The sequence below is a fragment of the Rhinolophus hipposideros genome (genome assembly GCF_964194185.1).
Source record: "Rhinolophus hipposideros genome assembly, chromosome: 7".
Taxonomy (NCBI): domain Eukaryota; kingdom Metazoa; phylum Chordata; class Mammalia; order Chiroptera; family Rhinolophidae; genus Rhinolophus; species Rhinolophus hipposideros.
In genome coordinates this window covers 66,489,795-66,513,527 of record NC_138053.1, presented here as the reverse complement: position 1 = coordinate 66,513,527, position 23,733 = coordinate 66,489,795, and the positions used below count along the sequence as shown (strand labels likewise).

Below are 23,733 nucleotides of genomic sequence, written 5' to 3'. Positions count from 1 at the left end.
TTAGAAATCAGGAAACTGAAGCTTAGAGGGGCTGAGCGGATAGCAACATTTCCATACACAGGCTATGCCATCAGCTGCCGCAGAAAACACTCGGGTCTGGTCCGGACTCAAAGCCAAGTGCAGCACTCTGCCTCTGTGGCCTGTGGGAAGAAGAAAAGATAGTTCATGTTCCACACTGCAAGGGCTGGGGCTGAGGGCTGGGAAGCAACCTAAGGTGGGAGCCACGAATCCCACCCCAGAATTTCTTCTCTGAAACCTGCCAGGTTCTGAGCTGGCATTTCCACCGAGCCTTTGGTGCTGTAAACACCAGTCAGGGCGGACTCTGGGCAACATCACAGGGTGGCCAAGCTTTTGCTTCAGTTTCCCCTTCAGGACGCTTCCCCCTTCTATTAGTTTCCTGTGGCTTCCATAACAAACCACCCCAAACTGCATGGCTTCAGACAATGCAAATATATTCTCTCACAGTTCTGGTGACCAGAAGTCCAAAATCAAGGAGTCAACAGGGCTGGCTCCCTCTGGAGGCTCCAGGAGATATTCCGCTCCTTGCCTCTTCTAGCTTCTGGCCGCTTTTGGCCCTCCTTGATTTGTGGCCACGTCACTCCAGTCTCTGCCCCTGTGGTCACATTGCCTCCTCTTCAGTGTGTCTGTTCTCCTTTGTGTGTCTCTTAGGAGGACACTTGTCATTGGATTTTGAGCCCATCTGGATAATCTAGGATCATCTCATTTCAAGATCCTAACTTAATTACATCTGCAAAGACCCTTTTTCCAAATAAGGTCACATTCACAGGTTCCAGGGTTTCGGCATGGATATCTTCTGGGAGACCATTTTTTAGAACTTCACATGCCTTATGCCCCTTACTGTTATTAGTTCTATCTTACCTAGTCCACCAACACCCAGCAATTGCTGTGCTCCTGCCACCTACCTCATCCCTCTTCTTATTCTTCCCCAAAAATTATCCCCTCAGCACCTAGATTTCAAGAAACTTTTCAAATAAACTGATGCAGCTTAATGGAAAAGGACCCAAATATCTCTCCTGCACAGCATACATAAGTCTTTACAGACTTCTGGAGACAGAAGGAGACTTCTTTCTGTTATCTAATTGATCATTTCTCAAAGAACATTCTGTTGAACAAGTTCTCTATGAGGTTAATAGAAATTAAAAATGGTATAGATATGTAATGCTTCTAAATGAAATCTAAGAAAGTCTATTCAATTAATATAATAGGTGATATGCTTTCATTCTTTATTACAATGTGTTAAGATGAAGAGGAAGAAAATAGGGAAAAAAATAACAGAGGGGGAAAAAAGCCCAAATCTTTTCCAAAGCAGGCTTTGAAAAATACCTTGACTTGAAAAAATAGATAGCTACTTCCAGAACTTGTTAGGAAAATGGCATTTGGATTGGAAGCAAAGGCATTCTTGAAATTCTTTTCTCATATCAGTGACAATCTTAACTTACTAGATAGTGGAAAATGTCATCTTTATCTCTAGACAAAGGTCCTCTTTCAGGATTCACAACACCAAGTTCCAAGTTCTAAAACTGTAATTAAAGCATTGAAAGTTTTCTTTTCTTTGTGCAGCTATGGTCATAAATGAGACCACGTATTTACGCATGTGCTGTGGACTTATAAAACCATATCAAAGGCCAGATCTCACAAGTTGGCAAGTTAGCTACTCCTGTTTCATAAGTTATCTTTATTCTGTAGCCAGGTGGAAGAGACCTCTTAACTGAAATTTTCCTCCAGAGAATCATGACTGTGGTTAACAGGGTGACACTTAGTAAAGCTGTGACCATAATTTAGCATATCTTTTTTCCAAACTTTTTTACCACAACCTACAGTCAAAACTACATTTTATGTAGTGGCCCCATGAATAGGCACATATATGCACTGATAACTATAACAAAATTTCATAAAATAATACCTACTTTGTCAGTTTTTCCATTCTATACCATTCTATTTCATTTTTTTTAATGCTGATCTTGACTCATTCCATCCATGATCCAATGGGTCACAGACCCCCCAGTTTGAAAGACCCAGCTTTCAGTCACCAGGGTATATGTCGAGACTGTCTTGACCCACAATGGAAACAGTGACTCACAGTGAAAAACACATGGAAGTTAAATATTTTAGTAGTCCCATGCCATATGGCAGCGCTCCCTGAAGTGAGTTCATGGAACAAGTACCTCAAGATGATCCTATACAAAAGATTTCCCAAATGTATTTGGGAAACACTGAATACTATAACGTCCTCTTGGAGATTCACAGTACACATAGTAATATGGCAAAGGTTTTCAGATGTCCTTAGGAAGGAAACACCGTTCTGAGTAACACAGAATTTCCAAATTTATCTGACCACATGATGAGTGTTTGTATAACAACCATCCTGCTAATCACTTTTGGGACATACTGTATATAGAAGAAACTATGTTAGAGATGAAAATTAGTGTCTAAAAATTCAAAAGTAACTACATCTTCTCTAATCATAAACTTTTGAAGAGAAGGAGAAATGGTTAATGTTCCTTTGGAATTCTGTCTAATATCAATGAAAAAAAAAGCATTTATAAGACATTAAAATTAAAGAACTTACAGCTTATTAAGATCAGAGAAACAAGGAAATATACCTGATAAGTTCATTCTTTATTCCAAGCATCAGCAAGTTAATTCAAGTATCTATCAGATGCCCCCACCCAGCTAAAGGACCTACCTAGCTGCTGGAATTGTAATTTTGTAATGATTTAGGTTTTAAGGCTTGGTTTAAAATATTTGTCTAAACTAAATGTCCAGTGAATTGCATAAGTTATGATTAAAATATGCAAAGGATCGATTCATGCTCCTCCTACATGCATGCCTGCCCACTCATGTGGCTCTGTCAAGAATTGCCTGTATTTTTTATTTACCATGCCATACAGTATAACAGCTGAAGGATATAAAGGTCATTCTGAGGTTAACCAGAGGTCCAGCCAGGATGAACAGCAGAAGTCTTTCTGTTGAGGGGGTTGTGTTGTTGCCAAATAACATTCTCAGAATCTCCAAAGAGAGTCCTGGTATTATTACTACCTAACATTGGATATATTTGGTTTGCATCTTATCTCCTCCCACAAAAGTGTAGGCTCCATGAGGGCAAGGATATTGTCTGTCTTATGCATCTGCGTATCCCCAGCACCCCAAAAAGTGCCTGGCACATAATAGATGCTTAATAAACAAATTCCAGGGATTGACCAGGAGACAAAGTTAAATGGAGAGAAGAAGATAGGATATGTAATCAGAGCTCTGCAAGAGATTGGATGCCTGTGCTCTGTTCCTTCATCAACCACCACTTCTGTCTCCCCTTTCCCCAGGGCTGGGTAGAAGAAACCTACTCACCCCGGGGCCCCGTTAGCACTCCAGGTTACACCCAAGAGGATTTAAGAACCTTGAGGACGAGGCTTGTGTCATGGTCCGCATTATAGGGTCTTGCTCTCAAGAAGTACCCAATAAAAGTTTGTAAAACTACGCTGAGAAATAACAGCAGTTTGCCTTGAAAGGGCAGAGGCTCACCGGACCCTCACGCTCTTTAGCAGCCTCCCCATGATGTAGAGCAAAGTCTCATGTCTTCATCTCCCACACATCCCAGCACTGCTGGTTCTTCTTCAGAATAAGGTAAGATAAGTTATGATGCTAACGACAGAGTTCAAAAACACAGTTCAAAACTGTCCACAATCGTCACTGCATCATCTATACACATACGCCACAAGGAGAAGATACGACAATTGTACGTGATGAACAATCCTAGTCCAGTTTGGAAACACTCATCTACACACTCCCCGAAGTGCCGTGGGTATAGGCCTCTTTCCTTGGATGAAATACGTACTTCAAAGAACCCAAAAGAGAAAATCTTTCACTCCGGGCTTTGCCCACCAATGACGGCTCACTTGGCTATAGGTATATGGCATTTTACTCACTCATTTACTTACCAAAAAATCCACCTGACCTGGCCAGAGCAGGACAAGCCCACAGAGTCACATCATTCTCAGGTGCACCCTGGCCAGTTGCAATCTCCTTTGTTTTAGGTAACCAGATTAGTGAACAAATCTGTCATCGTGGCCGAAAAACAACACAGAATTATGGCAGTTTCTGATTTATTATGAATATACTTTAAACTGATTCTAAGCAGAATACTCTGTCCACATACATCCTTCAGTCTAGCTGGGATTACGGGGTTAGAGGATTACATTAGTTCTAGGGACGTTTATCCCAAGGCAACAATGGACTAAATATAGAAATAGGCTTAGATGCAGTAAACCTATGAATTGAAGTGGACTATGATTATGGTCCAGGAATAGACAGACTGCTATCAACTTTCACCATCAAAGCAATGCTGAAAAAGAAGTGACATGCAAAAAAATAAAATAAACTGCACGTGTTAAATTAATTTTCAACTCGCAGAAGGTTTTACAAAAAGAAACTTTCAGCAACTGAAATCCCTATGGATTCAGCAGATACAGAGAGGTGTGTCTGCATGCTGTGCTTTCTCATAAATTATTTTCACAAGATTCTAGATCAGAATGAAGGTGACTTCCAGAGGAGACGTTTACCTGTGAATTTGTGCTTGGTGTTTGGGTGCTCTGCCCACTATTTATGTCCAAGATGTGTAAGTGTCCATCCTGCATTCCTCCTCCCACAGCAAGGACGCCAGCCTGCCAGGGACACCAATCCATGGCCTTCAAAGTTCCAAAGAATCACACAGACAGGTCAGCCTTGGAGAAGGTTAATTCGGGAATGTGATGCACACAGGTAAGCACAAATTCCAGAAGTCTGCAGCCATGGAAGCTGTCCTGGACCTCTTATCCAAGGACAGGAACAACTGCACTCTCCAGAGACTACTTCTCAGAAACTAGAAATCACCTATGAGGTGTCATCCTCAAATTTTGATAACAATTGTAAATATTTTCAACATAAAAAAATCACACAATAGTTAAGTTTGGAAAACTGCATTAACATATTTTATGGGGCATAAATCTGCTGCTGGAGTGGTTCACGTGTGCCCTAGAATCTGGTTATGAAATGCAGCCTTTCTCTGGTTTGTCTACCTATGTCTTTAGGTTCTAGGTCAGAGAAAAAAATAGAAGACAAAAGAGAGTTATGCCTGATTGCTCACAACTCAAAAGATTTCATGCATTATAACTCCTAATACATTTCAGAAAATAAAATTGCCTTTTTATATTTATGTTATTATAGTTAATTCTGAAAAATAGGATTTAGTACGACACATTTATATTGATATTAAAATGACTAGTAACAATAATTTTAAATAACATTTTAACAAATATTTTAGTTATATTTATATATCCTTATCAATCATCCTGGTAACTATTCTTATTTTTGCATATTATCTTCTGTATGTAAAACAGTATTTTTAAAGTATCAAACATAATGCATGAACTAGTTTATTTTTCTGCTGTGTTCACTTATATAAATGTTCTCCAAGTTTAACATATTTTTCATAATTATCATTTTTAATAATCCCATAATATTCCTTCATGTTATTTACTCTAATAAATTTTTGTTCTAATTCTGGAGTCAGGTTGTTTCTTTTAAAATTTGATTTAGTTTGTTTTGCGTTGGGTTAGGTTGAATTTTTTGGAGAGGAGTAGATTTTTTGTTTTGTTTATCGTGTTTTGTTTTTATTGTTTGCTTTTGTAAAGAATACTATAATAAAAATATTCTGGCATATGTCTTTTGTTTCTGACAAACTATTTTTTAGTAAATTGCAAGCTTCAGAAGTTTACCATATAGTTGTAACTTTTTACAACACCCACGTCAAATGAAGACACTAATTTCATCCTAAATTAAAGGTTCTTAGAGTTAAAATTTAAATTTCCAATCCCACACACAATTCTAGAACTTTGCCCATTTCCCTGTATTAATAGGTAGAATCTCATTTCCCTCCCTTTGAATCTGGACTTTGAGGGAACATCTGTGACACCAAAGGAAGTATGGATTACTTTTTTTACTAGAAATAAGAATTGTAAGTACAGAGAAATAAGAAATTATTATGCAGAGCATGGTGGAGTTTACTCTGTAGCACCCTTCCTGCTTGTAGCAACAGGTCTCCTTACTTGGATGTGAGCTCATGACCCAGGCCTGGTTGATCAGTGTGCCCACCTCTCTGGCTGCAATTATCAGTTGAGAGATGAGCATGTGACCAAAGCCAGACCAGAGTCCTGCCTAGGACTTTTCTACCAGACTTATAAGAAACAATTGTTTCTTCTCCAACTTCCATCTGAGAGAATCTGAATCTGAAGCAGCCAAGAGCCATCTTGCCCACAAAATGGAGTCTGAATGATGAATGAAACTAAGCAGAGACAAGTAGAGCCAAAGCCAGAGACAGGACTCTAATGACATTATTTAAGGCCCTAGACCCAGCCAATATTTGAAACAGCTGTATGTACCCAGGACTTCTCAGTGACATAAGAAAATACATTTACATTTTGCTTATATTCAAACTTGACTTTGGTTTCTGTTACTTACACCAAACAATATGACACATGTGGAGCAAAAACAGAGTTGTCTTTCAGGAGAGGGATGGCAAAATCCAAAACAAATTCTAGGGGAAGAAAAATCTCAAAGCATTGGTGTAATGGCTTTGTTTTCATGTGTGAAGGATGTCCAGTGGTCTCTGAGATAAGGGACATCTAGAAAACTACCAGATTTATTACCTTGACTGCTGTAGGTTGGGGTATGACTTTTATTGGTTGACTTTGTGCACGCACACCTGGATCATGGGGCCAGATAGTCAGCAGTCCATCACTACAGCCACTGGAAAGCAGCCTGCCATCCGGTGACCATTTCAGAGCACATACAGCTTGCTTGTGGTGAAGTGATCCAACGTGATGCTGCGCTACCCGAACATCATGATGATAAACATGACCCAGTCTTGACCCACTGCACAGAGGTAAAGGGGCAGAATTATGACAGAAAACTTGAGCCCTATTGTTACATAAACATTTGAAAACATGAAGGAAAGAATTATTTGAACTATTGAAAGACCTCTTAGGACAGATTCTAAACCAGGCAGACATTCCTTGGGTTAATAAAGATGGACTAGTCTATCTGGGTGATTCTTTTCAACAATAAAATAGATTTTTCTGGCAGAGTTTCAGATCTGAATACTGAGAAGATATCCTTTGATAGATTTCTCTAATGGTTGTAATATGATGCAGACAATCATGGAAAACAGATTTACAAGGTTACCAGGTTTTCCCAGATTTATGAGCTGGACCTAGGAAATATTACTTTTCTGTAATGCAGAATATTTCACATAATCTCAATGAAATGGTTTTAGTACATATTAATATATTTATATATAGTATAGTAAAACAGTATATATATGTTATAGTAAAATGTCAACCATAGAAATTTATTTCCTTTTTCTTTTAATTTATAGATTCACTATTAATTTTGCTATTGATAATACTCTAAAAAGAGTATAAAACTATCTGAATGTCCCAGCCAACTGCAATATGATTAAAAATCAGTGGATAATGTCGCTACTCACTTTCGGTGATTTGGATTCAAACAATGATAAAAATCCTATCACTTTAAAAACGAATACACTCTTTCTGGACGAATCTTATTTTCCTCCAAGGAGCAAGTAAGTTACTGCCTATAATTTTTTTCTGAAATTTCTCAAAAGTCCAGAATCATATTTTTAAAAACTATACAGGCACAACATTGAATACCATTCTGATGAACAATATGGGTTCTGCAGCCAGACCACCTAAGTTCAAAGCCTAATTCTTCCCTTTGTACTAACCAGAGGACCTCAGGCTAGTGTCTCAGTTTACTCATCAGAAAAACTGGGGAGGGGGATAAAAAAAAAAAAAAAACAACACTTTACAGTTTTATTGCAGGAATTAAAACACTCTTATGGACATAGAATATATAGCACTGTGCCTGGCATCAAAATGTTAACTGCTATTATTATAAGAAAGGATCTGTTCATATTTCTCATTGATAATGAAACTAAACTTAAACAATGCAGACTGTAAAAGGAACCTGAGATAGACCTAACCTGCTTGCAACAACTTCTCAGGGTAAATATTGAGGCATTTCTAGGGCGTTTTGCTTAAACGGTTTTAAGTTTAGCCTATAATCACAAGGTACAAATATTTCAAATTTATATCTGAGTTTCTTAAAGAAATTGTAAAAGGCTTTGGAATTTATTTATTTTAAATCTACTTTAAGAAATACAGTATGAAGATGAATGGCTATTATTAAAAGCAATATATATTTAGACCAATTATATAGGATCACAGGGACCAGTCACCTAATGTTTCTGGTTAAAAAGAAGCAGTTAGACTAAATCAATAGTTCTCAAAAGTGATGTAGCATCAGTATCATTTGGGACATTAGAAAGACAAATTATCAGCACACCTTCAGACCTACTGAATCCGAAATTACTGGAGAGCAACAATCTGTGTTTTAAGGAGCACTCCAGGTGATTCTGATGCATGCTCAAGTTAGCGGACCACTGACCTGGTTAATCTATGAGGTTCCTTCCAGCTCTAACTTCTGGGGTCTATGCCCCAGAAAGCTTAACGTATTCCAAATTATTGATACTAATAGTAATAAAGCCTTGACTTCAACAAAATATCCCTCTAATAGGTACTGCTAGTAAAAGAATCTCTTTATTTAAACGGAGTTATGCATTTTATCTGAACAATTTAGTGAAGCATGAACCTCACATTCCAGGACTAGCACATGCTGTATGTACATAGCCACCACGGTAAATGTGGCCACTGGACCACTAACATCACCAGAAGACTTGAACACCTGAGAGGGTAGGATCCTATCTGAACATTGAACTAATGTCCTATTCAATTTTATTTTGGCTTTGGTTTTGGTTTTAAATTTTATAGTTCTATTCACTCGGCCTCCATAATCAATTGGGGATACAAATATAATTGGTTCCAATAAGATGCTTCTTACCTGCTGAGTATACAGTGATTCCAGCTCAGAGCCGCAACTACTGACAAATGACCAAGCATATTTCTCAGCTGCTTTTTAGTTACCACATCCCATAACTGAAAAAATGAACAAGCAGAGTTATACAGCATGGACATTTTCACAGCCCACTATCTTCTCAGGGGCCTGATAGCCAATTAAAGTTGATAGAGCCAGTGTTTGTACTAAGTGAAAGCTCAACACCTTTCAACCCTAGTCAGCAGTTCTCAATGTTGTCTGCGTATTAGCATCACCCAGGGAGAGTGCTATGGATGCTATCAATTGCGATTCAATGGTAGGAGTAGAGCCGGGGCATATGGCATTTATTGTCAAGTTCACCAGGTGAATTCAACGTGCAGCCAAGGGTTGAGAACCACTATCACATGACTAGTTCCTTCTAATTTGTGGGAATTCCAAACCTGGAAATGCACCTACCATTACCAACAAATAAAATTTGGGTGCCTAGACACTTCCTAGAGACAGGAATTTTCTTTACTGCTAAGAAACTTCTTTCCTGCGAGCTACAAATGATATTCTGACCCACATGAAGAATGAGAATTTTGGCATAAGAAGAAATCATGGAATAGCCTTCATAATATCCAGTATCACTGCAAAGGTGAGGAAGCAGTGAGAGCCATCTGTGGTCTTCCAAAACCATCAAACATGAGAGCAATATTGTTTCTATTATTGCTAATAAGCAATAGTAATAATGTGCATGAGAAATTAAATAGATTGATGGAAACTTGGTAAAGCCCCAATTCAGAGAGCCTATCAGAAAAAAATTCACTCATTTTAAATAACTCTACTTCTGGTCATGGCTTGAGGTGAGAAAGGAGAATGGGAGGTTATCTTCTTCTCTTCAATGTCCTAAAACTGGGAATTCTAAAAGCCCAACTTTAGTTTGAGAGAAAAGACCTAAAAAATGGGAAAAAATGAAAGAAAAAAATAACAGAAAGATTGCTTGGAAAAACTAAGCAGCCCTGGGTCCTCATTAAACGTCATTAAGAAAAGAACCAGAGTGGTATATCCTCTTACTCCCCATAGCTTCAAGTACCACAACTAATGTAGTTTTTTTTATTTTATATCAACCTGTGATTAAAAGCCGATTTTAGTTATCTAACAATTACAGAGAGCACATTATGAGAAAGAAAAAGCTGTCCAGTACTTGTACTTCTCCTTCGCTGGTGCCAACTGCCAAGCAGCTCCCCTCTTTTATCCAGGACACAGAAGACACATAGTTACTAGTGAGACTTAAGTCTATATTTTCAATCCCACTGTGGTTTTCCCCATTCCAGATGTATACAGAAGATCCCAAGGCTACAGCAACAAGATCTTGAGAATTCCAGTCTAGGACATTCAGATCTATAAAAAATGAATTTCAAATTAGGGTGATTAGATAGCCAAGTAAAAATATTTTCAAATAAACAACACTATTTATAGGTAGGGGTCAGTTGGAAAACAGAATCATGGATCCAAGCAGATCATTAGAAGTTCAAAACTGAAAAAGTCCTTCTGGAAAACTCCAAAGATCACTGAACTACTTATAGGCCTTAAAGCCCATTGTACCCCACAACTCATTATTTATATTCTACATTGGCATGTTGGTAGCAGTTCCATGGGGATTAGTCCTGGCTCCCAACTAGATCACAAGCAGACACATAAGACCCAACAGGGCTGTTTGACAGATCGGCTTTATTCATGTTTAAAATATATGCATAAGAATAGGCCACCATTTGTACAGTTCATTCTAATACAGTAAAACAAAATGTATATTTTTGTGTGCCCTACCAACACCAACAATACCCATTCCTGAACATGAGCACTGCACAAGGAAAAGCAAACTATATTAACCATATTTCGATGCTACACCATTTGGACATGAGGCAAAGGCCCATCTGGTTCTCACAGAATCAAATTTCAAGTTTATGCCATAGCACAGGATATATTTTGTCATTTCAACTTTTCGATTCATGATATTAACAATAACTTACAGTAGTCATTTCGAAGACCAGTAAGATGAATCTTCACCTCTGGTTGGAGGATAGAATAGTTTATATCACTGAACCTTTTAACATGGAAGGATTCATCTCTGACTCCATCTCTGCAGCCTACCAGAAACAAACAGTTCTATACATCTCTATGATCCTGGAAACATAATATTTATAGTTGAAGGTAATAAGAAACAAGGAAGTGAAAAAGAAAGTGGTCATCATGGTAAAAATGAATTACAAATTGCAGGGGGAGGAAAGAAAACAAAAAGGACTTAATTTAAATATTTTTTTAAAAAGTATTCAATGGCATTGTCTAATAAAAGCATATGCATGCCAGATCTAAATGTAATGACAGATCTTGTGGGGCACACACAGAGACACTATATCATGCTTTAAATATTCGTATATATACTGTCACTTGAGATTTTAAAACCAAAGAAAATTTTGTATATCTCTATGTGTATCACATCAACAATTATCTGGTAGACCTAAGCCCTCCTCTGAGTCTTTGTCAATAAATATTTGTTGATTCATTGACTTTGGCTCTTTTTCTCACTGTTTTTTACCAGAGCACATAGGGTTATGTTTGGCTAGTTTCATCCAGGACTACCTGAGGTCAGGATCATATCTTGTGCTCAGTTTTAATTCTCATCAAAGACCCCACTAAGTCTAAACCACAGGCCACTATCTTTTCATCTCTCCAACCATTTGGCTTACGATCAAACTGAGAACGTCCTGTTCAACAGGAACTGAGCCCACCCAGGTGACTGTGGTCTCTATGAGGCTTCTGATAGAAGCATGAGACCTTCACAGTGTTATACCAAGAAGCCAGGTTATTGTTCATAACCTCAGTGTTAGCTATGAAAACCTGCAGTTGTGGGCAGAACTGCAATGTTACAAGAAATTATCAAGCACTTTTAATAAAGGTTTTAAAAAATCAAGTACAAACCTCCAGTTATAAAATTAAAAGATCATAAGAATGTAACATACAGCATATGACTATAGTTAATAATACTGTATTGCATATTTGAAACTTGCTAAGAGGGTAGATCTTAAAAGTTCTCATTAATACCCCCAAAAATGAAATATTTTGGTATAAATCTAATAAAACATGTACGATATCTGTATAAAGAAAACTACAAAACTCTAATTAAAGAAATCAAAGAAAATCTAAATAAATTAAGAGATATTCCATGTGCATGAATAAGAAGATTCAATATTATTAAGATATCAGTTCTTTCCAACTTGATTTGTAGCTTCAATGTAATCCTAGTAAGTAATTTTGTGGATACTGACAAACTGATTCTAAAGTTTATATGTAGGGGGGGAAGTCCCAGAATAGTCAACATAATATTAAAGGAGAAAAACCAAGTTGAAAGACTAACACTATCTTACTTTAAGACTTACTGAAAACTATAGTTATGTCTTATTATGGAGACCACTTCAGGGACAGTGCAGATGCCTGATCACTGCACTGTACACCTGAAGCTGAAGCTGAATAATAATGAATGTCAACTATAATTATATATATAGATATACATATTCACAAGAAGTGGAGTACAGCATAAAGAATAGAGACAGTGGAAATGTAACGACTAGATGCAATATCAGAGGGGTAGGAGATTCGGGGAAGAAGGTTATCACTTTGTGCGGGGTATAAATGTCTAACTATTACATTGTTTTGCACACCTGAAACTAATAATAATAAAAAATTAAAATTAAAAAAGCTATAGTTATCAAGATACTGTAGTATTGGCAAAAGAATAGACAAATGGATCAATGGAACAGAATAAAGAGCCCAGAAATAGACCCACAAATATAATCAAGCAATCTTTGACAAAGGAACAAAGGCAAAGCAATGGAGAAAATTTGGTCTTTTCAACAAGTGGTGCTGGAACAACTGGACATCCACATATAAAAACAAATGAATCTAGACACAGAACTTATATACTTCTCAAAAATTAACTCAAAATGGATCATGGACTAGAAGTAAAACACAAAATTATACAAATCCTAAAAAATAACATAGGAGAAATATCTACATGACAAGGTTTGGCAATAACTTTTTAGATAGGACACCAAAGGCACAACCCATGAAAGACATCACTGATAACCTAGACTTCATTAAAATTAGAAACTTCAGCTCTGCAAAACACAATGGCAAGAGAATGAGAAAATAAGCCACAGATTGGGAAAAAACATTTGTGGAAGACATATGTGATAAAGGACTGTTATCTAAAATATACAAAAAAACTCTTAAAACTGAACAATGAAAAACCAAACAAACTGATTAAAAATAGGCTAATTATCTAGACAATTCACCAAAGATGATATACAGCAGGCAAATAAGCATATGAAAAGATGCTCAACATCATGTCATTAGGGAATTGCAAGTTAAAACAATGAGACATCACTACACATCAATAAAAATGGCCAAAATTCAAAACACTGACAACACCAAATGCTGACAAAGACGTGGAATAACAGGAATTCCCACACATTGCTGGTGGGAATGCAAAACAGGACAGCCACTTTGGAAGACATTTTGGTGGTTTCATACAAAACTAAATATGCTCTTATCATATAATCCAGCAATTGCACTTCTTGGTATTTACCCTAATGCATTGAAAACATATGCCCACACAAAAACCTGCACACAAATGTTTATAGTATCTTTATTCATAATGCCAAAACGTAGAAACAATAAAGATGTCCTTGAATACATGAATGGATAAACTGTGGTACAACCAGATAACGGAATGTTATTCAGTGCTAAAAAGAAATGAGCTATCAAACCATGAAAAGACATGCATGGAGGAAACTTAAATACATATTACTAAGTGCAAGAATTCAACCTACAAACGTTACATGCTATATGATTCCAACGATATTACATTCTAGAAAAAACAAAACTATGGAGAGAGTGAGAAGTTTGCCAGGGGTTTGAGGAGGAAGGAGGGATAAGTAGGTGAAGTACAAAGGATTTTTAGAGCAGTGAAAGTATAATGGTGGATACATGTCATTATACCTTTGTCAAAATCCATAGAATGTACAACACCAAGATGGCATTCTAATGTAAAGTATGGATGTGGGGTAATAATGATATATCAATATAGGATCATCAATTGTAACTGGTGTGGGATGTTGACAGTGGGGGAAGCTGTGCATGTGTTGGGGCAGGAGATGTATGAGAACCCTCTGTACTTTTCCCTCAATTTTGCTGTGAACCCAAACTCCTCTAAACAATGTGATAGATAGATGACTGGTAGATATTAAAAGATGGATAGATGATAGAAGCAATACCTTCAAAATTCTGAGTAAAACTAGAATTTAGAGCCAGTCAAACTATGAATCAAACGTAAGATTAGAATAAGGACCTTTTTAGATCAGCAAACTCAGAAATATCACAACATAACTTCCAGGAAATAGTGGGTCTAGCATGGAAGAAGAGAAGTCCCAGAATTATAAATGTGCAATTGGCCAACAGATCAGCAGCCTCTGGCCAGGAGGTGACCAAGGAAAACTGGACCTGATGTGGGTGGGTGCACGGAAAATTTAATTGATAGCTGGGAACCAAACGTAGGAGCATTTCAGGGAAACAATCATAGTTGCATAGATATCTAGTAAATGAAAATATAAAGCAACTTGTAATTCCAGGAAAAACAAAAAGTTACACTAGAAAAGAGGCATAGTTATGGTACACTAGTTGGCTTGGCAGTGAATAATAGTTGTATAATAATATAATGTTAACAGTGACGACTAATATTCGTTTTTCAAAGTGTGATGTAAGTAGACCAAAGGAAGTGAATCAATCAGGAAAACTAAGTTCTTATGTACTATGCTAGAAAGTCACGATAAAAATCTAAAATTGCAAGACACAGCAGTTTACAAATATTATTTAGAAAATAGATGTAAAGGCTGGGGGAATAGCTAGAAGAGCTAAGGGTGGTTGCCTCTAGAAAATGGGACTTGGAAGCGGGGATTGGTTAAGGCAGAGGATTACAAGAATTATCTAAATTTTACAATTATGTTATTTAGTCTAATAACATAATTAGTGATACATTTTAAGACAAGGAAGAAACGAAGGACGTAGGGAGAGAGGAGGGTAGGAAAGAAGGGCAAACAGAAAATCTTTGGCCAATACCTTTCCAAACACACTGGGATTGCTCACAGAGCTGCATTTTCCCATTAACCTGCTGAGCCACCTTCTGGGTTGAAAATAGCTCGTTTAGGCATTTCTGAAAACAAACACAGAGAGAGTACTTCTTTAGAAACATTCATGTACATCCCAGATGTGATTCGTGACAGAGTTAAAACTGATAATTCACTAGGAAGTTCAAAGATTCCACATTACCAAACCAACACACAATAATTGCTGTTACTAATTAACCACTGTGTAACGAACACAGTGCTGAGCATTTTACATATATGTATTATTTCTAATCTCCCCCAACAACTCCATAGGACAGGTATTACTCAGCTAGAATAAAATCCTCTCTTATTCTTCTAGCCTAAAAATCTTTTTAGCCTACAAATCAACCATAGGCCAGTGATATCATCAAAATCTGCAAGAACTGAAATGTCACGATATTTCTAGTACTTTATAAAATTAAAAGACCTCACCAAAATAATAAAGTGGAGCATTAGTAAGGCTACTTTTCAAAAGAAAGATTTCTTTTGTGGGATGCCTGTCAGCATTCAACCCAGAGATGTTCCCCATCTGTTACTGAGATTTTTCTCTGTGCCTCAGTTTTCCTCATCTATAAAAACGTAGGAATTGAACTAATCACTTAAAGGTCCCTTTCCATTATCACCTTAACCCATTAGAAATAGGAACATCAAATCAAAGAGATCTTAAGTAACTTGGCTGAATTTCCATGAGCACAAATATCTGATAGCTATCCCTTTGGGCTACTATATACAAAACACTTTTGACATTCTTACATCCAACTTTGATCAAAAATAGATAGGAAAATTAGTAATAAGGGTAAAGAAAAATACTCATTGGAATTTTCTACAACCATAATGGTGAATAGTTGAAGCAGAGAAAATTCATTTTTTACTTCTTCACAACAATATATTCAATCTTACGTGTATAACAATCACTGGATCACCATAATTCAGACAGAAGTCTCTCCGACAGGCATCATTTTGATATTTTGGTTTTTTCCCCAGATATTATGTCACATAATAGGCATTGCCAGTCAATCAATTATGGATTTTTAGGTATTCAAAGTACAATTAAGAATAAAGCAGGGTTTCCCAATCTCAGCACTATTGGCAGTTAGTGGCAGATAATTCGTTATTGTGGGGCTCTTCTGTGCATTACAGGACGTTTAGCAGTATCCCTAGCCTCTGTCTCCTAGATGCCCTGTCTCTGGGCTGTGCTAATCAAAAATGTTTACAAAGATTGTCAAATGTCCCCTGGGGAGCAAAATTACTCCTAGTTGAGAACCACTGGTATAAAAATAACATTTCTAAAAATGGCCCACTGGCCAGTAATACCTCAACATAACTCTTCACAGATGCACTCCTTCAGAATCCCATAATTACCCCAAAACTGACCAAGGCACCACCCAAACACAGTGTACTTCTGCCTGATTTTCCCCAGGGGGCTCTTCCCTAAGTGAGGTCTACTTAACACTTTAATAAGTAACTTGGCCTAGAGTTGATTGGATATGAGAATTCTGACCATCTCCACAGCTATGCCGGCCAGCCCTGTGGAATCATCCTCCAGTGACCTCTGAGAATCACACAAAGATATGTTTATTGTCAAGGTGAAAGATCTCACTTTGTATCTGCACCACTCTTGATGCTGTTTGACTTCCAACTAGTCATGACAACTAATATTCTACATAAAAAGTAGTAACACAGTTTCCATTATCCCCTGCCCAGGTTCTTTAGTGACACTGGGACGATGTTCTGGCTGGATAACAATTGCTATACGGATGGTACCATTGTGACCTGACAGACAGCCACCAACTTTGCTGCCACCAGTTACCAGATAGCATAAGGGGAAGGAAAAGGGAGTCCTGAAGTCAAGGCAGTAGAAACTCCAATCAGCATAGAGTGTGGAAAGCACAGTGGTGCTCAAAACCTGGCCAGGGTATGAGGTCAACAGCGCCCCTAATTACCTCAGTAGAACTAACTCCCTTGCCATCTGCACCCCCAAACCCTTACCCAACAATAAAGCATTCAGCAAAACACCTGCTTTAATACATTTACTTTCAATTGCATATGAGTTCAAATAATTAAATTTCACATTCACATGTTTTATAGTTCCTCTAGCAAGATCATATATGCCAAGCACAGCAGCATATTAAAAGAGTAATTTTGCCTAAATCGAGAATTTATGAGTTTCTAGCGTAAAGCTTTCTAAATGAAACACTGATTCCTTTAGAAGCTCTTCACTGGATTGGATATACTTAAAAACATGTACGGACAGCTAGTGTGCCCCAGGGATTTAGGGCAGACTCCAAAGATTTTAAAACCATAATAAATAAGATACTTGAAAGAACTAAATTAACTTAGGTAAGAAACAAAAAACAACAGCAACAAAGAATTAAGGGAAATATATAAAAGGCCATCTTATAGAGGAAGAATTGAACTTCTCCTGTGAGACCCCAAATGACAGCCCAAGTCACTAAATAGCTGGAAATGATTGCACAAGAGATCTTTTGACTGATAGGAAGCATATCATAGTATGTATAATTTCATCATATTTTTGACCTTTACCTTTTTTATGGTTATTCTCATTTTCACTTTTTTGATTGATACTAACTAACCACTTTCCTGTGTGTTTGTCAGATATTTTATTTATTTACAAAGTGCTTTTATTCATATGCTTCACTCACTCATTTTTTCTATCAGGAACCCACCACTTTCTTATTGATTGTAAGAGCAGCTAAGCCATCTCTTTCCTCACATTTGGGATTCAGTTGTCCGAGTTTGTCAAGATGTGAGATCTTCTAGTTTTCTCTCCTTACCTACCGGGCTTTTTGAGGCAATGTCTTCCTTCCGGCCTCCGTCCAGTGCATGAGGTGCCTGGCAAAAATGGAGAGTTGAGCTATTTGTTTCAAGATTTCCTTTGACGGGAGTCTTCAGTAATTCTTTGTACGATCCTGCAAGAAAAACACCTTTGAATTTGGTTTTTAAAACAATCACTTTGTTGTTTTAAAAAGATAATCACTTTGACTAGAAATCAACCCATGGCATCTTTCACAGTAGAACAGAATGTGAAGACATAGGTCCTTGTCTCTCCAAAACCCTGAATCAGAAAGAGAGGATGAGGGAGGGAGGGACCATACAGGATCTCATCCAGAATACCAGGTTCATAAATGAACACTGCCTCAGTGGCCTCTACAGCCAGGAAGACGTGCCAACTGCAGCAGCAGCCAAATGCTTTATCTCTGTATAGAAAGAACACATTTGCACATTTGAAGAATGAATGCAAACAGTTCAATAGTTTAAATTGATGGAGCAAAGAGTATCTGGTTAGCCCAGGCTATGATCATTGTGCCAGGAAATCTCTATGGGATCCTGCTTTGACAATCGTTGACTTTCACTACATGATCATGCGCAAAAACACTTTGCCTCTCCGTCTTCGTATTGCTGTAAGGGTAGTTTGCAATGACATCAGTAAAATACTTTCTAAGTTAAAACAATAGAAGAGTGAATGTTATTTGCATCGTTATTATTCCTAGCTATTCTCTTCTCAGGATTGAGAAAGCCCTTTACCAGACTTTTAACTGCACAGAAAATCTTGTCGAGTCATCCTCTAAAACTAATTACCTACCATTATCATTTGTTCAGCAGAGGAGCCAAGGGACCATTGGAAAATCTTGACCTTTTGCCATGTGGCAATCCCTTCTTCACTTGGGTTTGATAAATTGTCACTAATAATGTTTCTAGAATCCAGCACCTTGACTCCTGGGCAACCCCAAATCTAAGAAACATAGTTTACATCACAACAGAAGAGGGGTTGAAAATATAAAACATTCTGCAAAGTTTTAGATCTTGTTCTTTGTCCTAAGAAATTTGCATGCTTGTTTTGATATGCTATTTGCAGAGATAAGTATAGAGGAGAAGTCAGCTCTCAGAACTTCAAATGAGAAAGAAAAATTGGACGGATGATAACAAGATAATCATCCCAGTTACCAACAGAGAGGTTGGGTCCACTGGGCTAACAAGCAGGAACCTCTTGGGTTTTGTCTACAGAGCATGACTACAAATGAACCTCTTTGCATACATCCCTTTTAGGATGAGAGGATCTTCAATGATCAGTCTTCTGAAACAAAAGGAAACCCCACCAGCAAAGCACAGAGAAATCAATGGATCTGATTAACATGCAGTATTAGCGTACTAGAAAATAAAATAGATTTTCTTGTAAAATCCTTTTGACTGACAATTTGTCTCTTAGAATTCTGAATTTCTCATGCAATGTCTTTTTTAAAATAATAAATTAATTTAGGGCCTAGAAAGGAAAAGGGAGACCCTAATTTTAGCCAGTAATTTCTCTAAAACAATCAGCATAGAAACCATCCCTCAGTTATAATGTGACACAAAAGATTTCTTTCAGATGATAGCCATAACAATACACACACCATGGAAACTTCTTACTCAGAGGAAGAAAAAGAGAAAAGCAGTTGACTAAATGTGACATGAGATATTTCTATAAGACAACGATTCTATTAGGAATATATTCTTTTCAACACTTCAAAACTGGCCTACGGCATTTATATTACCTCACCTAGAATCAAGGTGTCTCTCTCAGGAGTTATCTTCAGCATGGATCCAGAAGCTTCGAGGAAGTCAGTGGTTGAATGCTCTTCCCTGAAGGAATAGGTTGCCAACTCCCTGGCTTGGCTTTGTCGCCATCTTGTGGTAATTGGGCTACTGGCAACAGGAACCTCAGCCGACACCCTCTTCATGAAGTTGCTCTTAAAGTTAGAATATGTGGTATTAACTGCATCAAATACCTGTTTAACAACAAAAAGAACTGTAATTTATAATGACCTCAATAATGCAGAAGTAAAAATTTTTAAAGAGAATTACAAATGACTTATCTATTACAATACAAATAAAATATATGTATGAGTTTTTTAATTTTTGCGAACTGGGAGAATGTTACTATATATATACATATACATATACATATACATATACATATATATGTATACATACACACACACACACTTAGAACTTAAGGAGTAATTATGTTTATAGTTATTACTATTACGTATCAATATAAAATATGAGGTTGAAATAACACTATATAACACTCAAGATGTTTATATAAAATCATAAAATTTCAAATCTGGAAATAAACAGATATTTTCTAGTCCAACCCCTTCATTTCACAGTTGTGTAAAACTGAGGCCTAACTTGCTCAACATCTGCCCTTCCCCTCTGAGAAACACCAGGGGGTTGGTATTTACAGAGCCGATAGTGGTGAACCATGCAGGTAGCCATATGAAATTAAAATGCAAGTGACAACCTGGAAATAAATTATTTTTTAACAAAATGGCAGGCATGTGGGCCGGCCCGGTGGCGCAGGCAGTTAGAGCTCCATGCTCCTAACTCTGAAGGCTGCCGGTTCGATTCCCACATGGGCCAGTGGGCTCTCAACAAAAAAAAAAAAAAAAAAAAAATGGCAGGCATGTTGGTTGATATAAAGAGCTCTTAGAGAAATTTAGACAAGTTTGCCAACACAGCAGAAAAATGAGTATAGGACATAAAAAAGCAATTCACAAAAGAGGTACATTAAATGGCTCCAAATTAATCAACCTTACTAGTGGTCAAAGAAATGCAAATTTAGAACAATAATTTAGGTCAAAGAAATGCAAATTTAGAACAATAATGAGATGTTAGCAATTAGTTTTTTTTAAATCACAAACCCCTGTGTAGAAGGTTCTAAAAACAAACACTAGCATACACTAATGGTGGAGAGCAAATTAGTATCTGGAAAGGACAACTTGGCAATGTATGTCAAAAGCCTTCAAATGTATGCATAACCTTTACTGACCCAGCAATGTCGCCTCTGAGAGTTTAAGGATGAAATAAAAGATGTGAGCGAAATGGGCAAAATCATCCAGCATCTATTGAGTGTTTACTACATATAAGCCCGTGTGTTAAGGGTTTTACACATATTCATATTTAATGCTTGGAAACACCTCATGAAGCAGGTCTGTTATTTATTCCCATTTTACTAATGAAGAAACTGAGATTTAGCGGTTAAGGGAATTGCCTAAGACCACACAGTGAGTAAATGGAGTGATATACTCTAACCTCATCTGTCTGACTGCACAGTCCTTGCTCTCCACTGAGAACATGACAGTGTTACTGCAGTATATTTATTTATAGAGGCAAAAAGATGGAGGTACTCAAAGTTTTCAAATGGAGAATTAACTACATAAATTACACAATATCTATAAAAAGAATACTCTGCAACCATTAGAAATGATGATAGCCATTAGGAAAATGAAAATCAAAACCACAAGTACCACTCCCCCCTCTCAGATGGCTTTTATCTTATTAATAAATAACAAGTGTTGGTGAGAATGTGGGGGAATTGGAACCTTTGTACATAGTTAATGGGAATGTAAAATGGTGCAACTGCTGTGGAAAACAGTTTGGCAATTCCTCAAAAATTTAAACTCAGAATTACCACATGATCAAGCAATTCCACTCCTAGGTATATACCCAAGAGAAATGAAAACACATTCAAAAAATAAAGGTACACTGATGTTCATAGTAGCACTATTCACAATAGCCAGAAGGTGGAAATAAGACAAATGTCCATCAACAGATAAATGGATAAATAAATTATAAATAATATAGGTGTGCAATGGTATATATTCCATTCCATTTAATGGTATATACATATGTATTACGTTATATATTATATATTGTATATTATATATTTCCTCATTATATATTATATAATGGAATGTTTCTAAGCTATGAAAAGGAATGATAACATGATATAATGTGGATAAACGTCGAAAACTTTATATTAAGGAAAACCTAAACACAAAAAAATCCATATTGTATGATTCCATTATATGAAATATTTGGAACAGGTAAATCCATAGATATAGAACACAGATTGCTGGTTGCCAGGGGCTGAGGAAGGAGGAAAAGGAGAGCAACTGCTAAAAGGGACAAAGCTTTCTTTGGGGATGATGAACTACATAAAGGTGGTGCTTGCACAATATTGTGAATCTATTTAATGCCACTGAATTGTTCACTTTAAAACGGTTAATTTTGTATTCTGTGAATTTTACCTCAACAATATCTAAAAAGAAAATGATAACATAGGATAATATTCAACAAAACATGAAAATGCTCACAATATATTGCCAAGTGAAAATGTAATATACGAGTATTTCAATATGGTCCCATTTCTTATCTATAGTATTGGGGTGTTTTGTTTTGTTTTGTTTTGTTTTGTTTTGTTTTGTTTTGTTTTGTTTTGTTTTAATAAGTGTGTGAACATGATCACCCATTCCTCCTGCAGTCACTCCATCTGGAAAGGAGAGCTCTCTCTCATCATTGCTACTCTGTGGTTTCCTCCAGAAACTTCATGGAGGAGGACAGCTTCCCCAGAAAGAGAGAGGTCAGGAACCTGAGGCATCAGTTATTGTAAACAGTGTTGTTTTGGGTCTCCTTTTTTGCAAATTGTTTTAACCTTGTTCTTGATTTTTGAGTAGAAAGGGGAAAGCTGGAAAAGGGAAAGACAGAACCCTGATTACGTAAATTAAGCACTTCAAACTTAGAAGCCTAGACAAGGGAACGAACAGTAGGGAAGGTGACCAGAGAAGCAAGCCTAGAGTGAGAAACGTGGTCCACGTATACATTCATCCTCCCACTTTTTGATTTCTCTCATCCAAGGAAAACCACCCTGCCAGCTCTTAGCTAGGGAGATTGAGCCCCAGACAGAGAAAGAGTGGGCGGTGGGGATCTATCTGGAGGGGAAGGCTCATGTTTAAGCCTCTGCAAGAAAACAGTCAGAGGGGCATGTTGTCCCATATTTTAACAGAAGTTAAAATTTAGACTTTTCACATCAGTTTCCCCACTTTTTAAAGTTTCACTGTAGGATTAAGCAGAACATGTCTGTGGGCCACAGTGAGGCTGTGGGCTCTGTCTGAAACCTCTGCAATACGAGCCAAGCAGCCCTCACCCTTCAGGGAGCAAGAAAGGGAAGAGCTACCATGTTTGGTAACATCTTTAATTTGCAACAAATATGATAGACACATTTGCTCAGTTTTCCTTGGAGTCCCAAATTTAAATATAATTGAAAACAAAATAATCCTGAGTTTAAAAGAAGGAAAATAAAGAAGAATTCAATGATATGTGTCGGCTAAGAAAAATGATCAAGAAATTTCACATTGACAATCTCACACCGCTTTGGCAGGTCCATGTTTCTCTGGCTCATCTACTGTCACTCTCTCCATTCCATTTCCCCATCTGAGATACTTTTCCACAATTCTCTGCCAGGGTAACTTATAGCCCATCTTTACAGCTGGATCAGCCACCAACTCCTTCAGGAAGTTGTCTCTACCGTTCCCTCCTCCCAATTCTAAACTGGGTTAGGCAGCCTGTGGTAGGCTAAATAATTATGATGGTTAATTTTATTTATCAACTTGACCAGGCTAACAGATGCTCAGAAAGCTGATAAAACATTATTTCTGGGTGGGTTTATGAATATGTTTCTGGAATCTTTGGCATTTGATTCAGTAGGCTGAGTAAAGAG

The 23,733-nt window shown here is 37.2% G+C and overlaps 1 protein-coding gene across 1 annotated transcript in view; it reads right to left on the bottom strand.

Moving 5' to 3' along the window:
* The window catches only part of CDC20B (cell division cycle 20B), a gene marked incomplete at both ends in the record, with an annotated part of 41,176 nt that continues 17,443 nt past the window's right edge, over positions 1–23,733 (bottom strand). Inside the window, 10 exons of the mRNA XM_081053832.1 lie at positions 1–140; positions 3,957–4,074; positions 4,578–4,703; positions 6,702–6,927; positions 8,974–9,068; positions 10,154–10,350; positions 10,980–11,096; positions 15,124–15,217; positions 17,970–18,100; positions 19,729–19,957. Of these exons, the coding sequence (XP_080909958.1) occupies positions 1–140; positions 3,957–4,074; positions 4,578–4,703; positions 6,702–6,927; positions 8,974–9,068; positions 10,154–10,350; positions 10,980–11,096; positions 15,124–15,217; positions 17,970–18,100; positions 19,729–19,957 (1,473 nt within the window). The remainder of the gene's footprint in view (positions 141–3,956; positions 4,075–4,577; positions 4,704–6,701; positions 6,928–8,973; positions 9,069–10,153; positions 10,351–10,979; positions 11,097–15,123; positions 15,218–17,969; positions 18,101–19,728; positions 19,958–23,733) is intronic.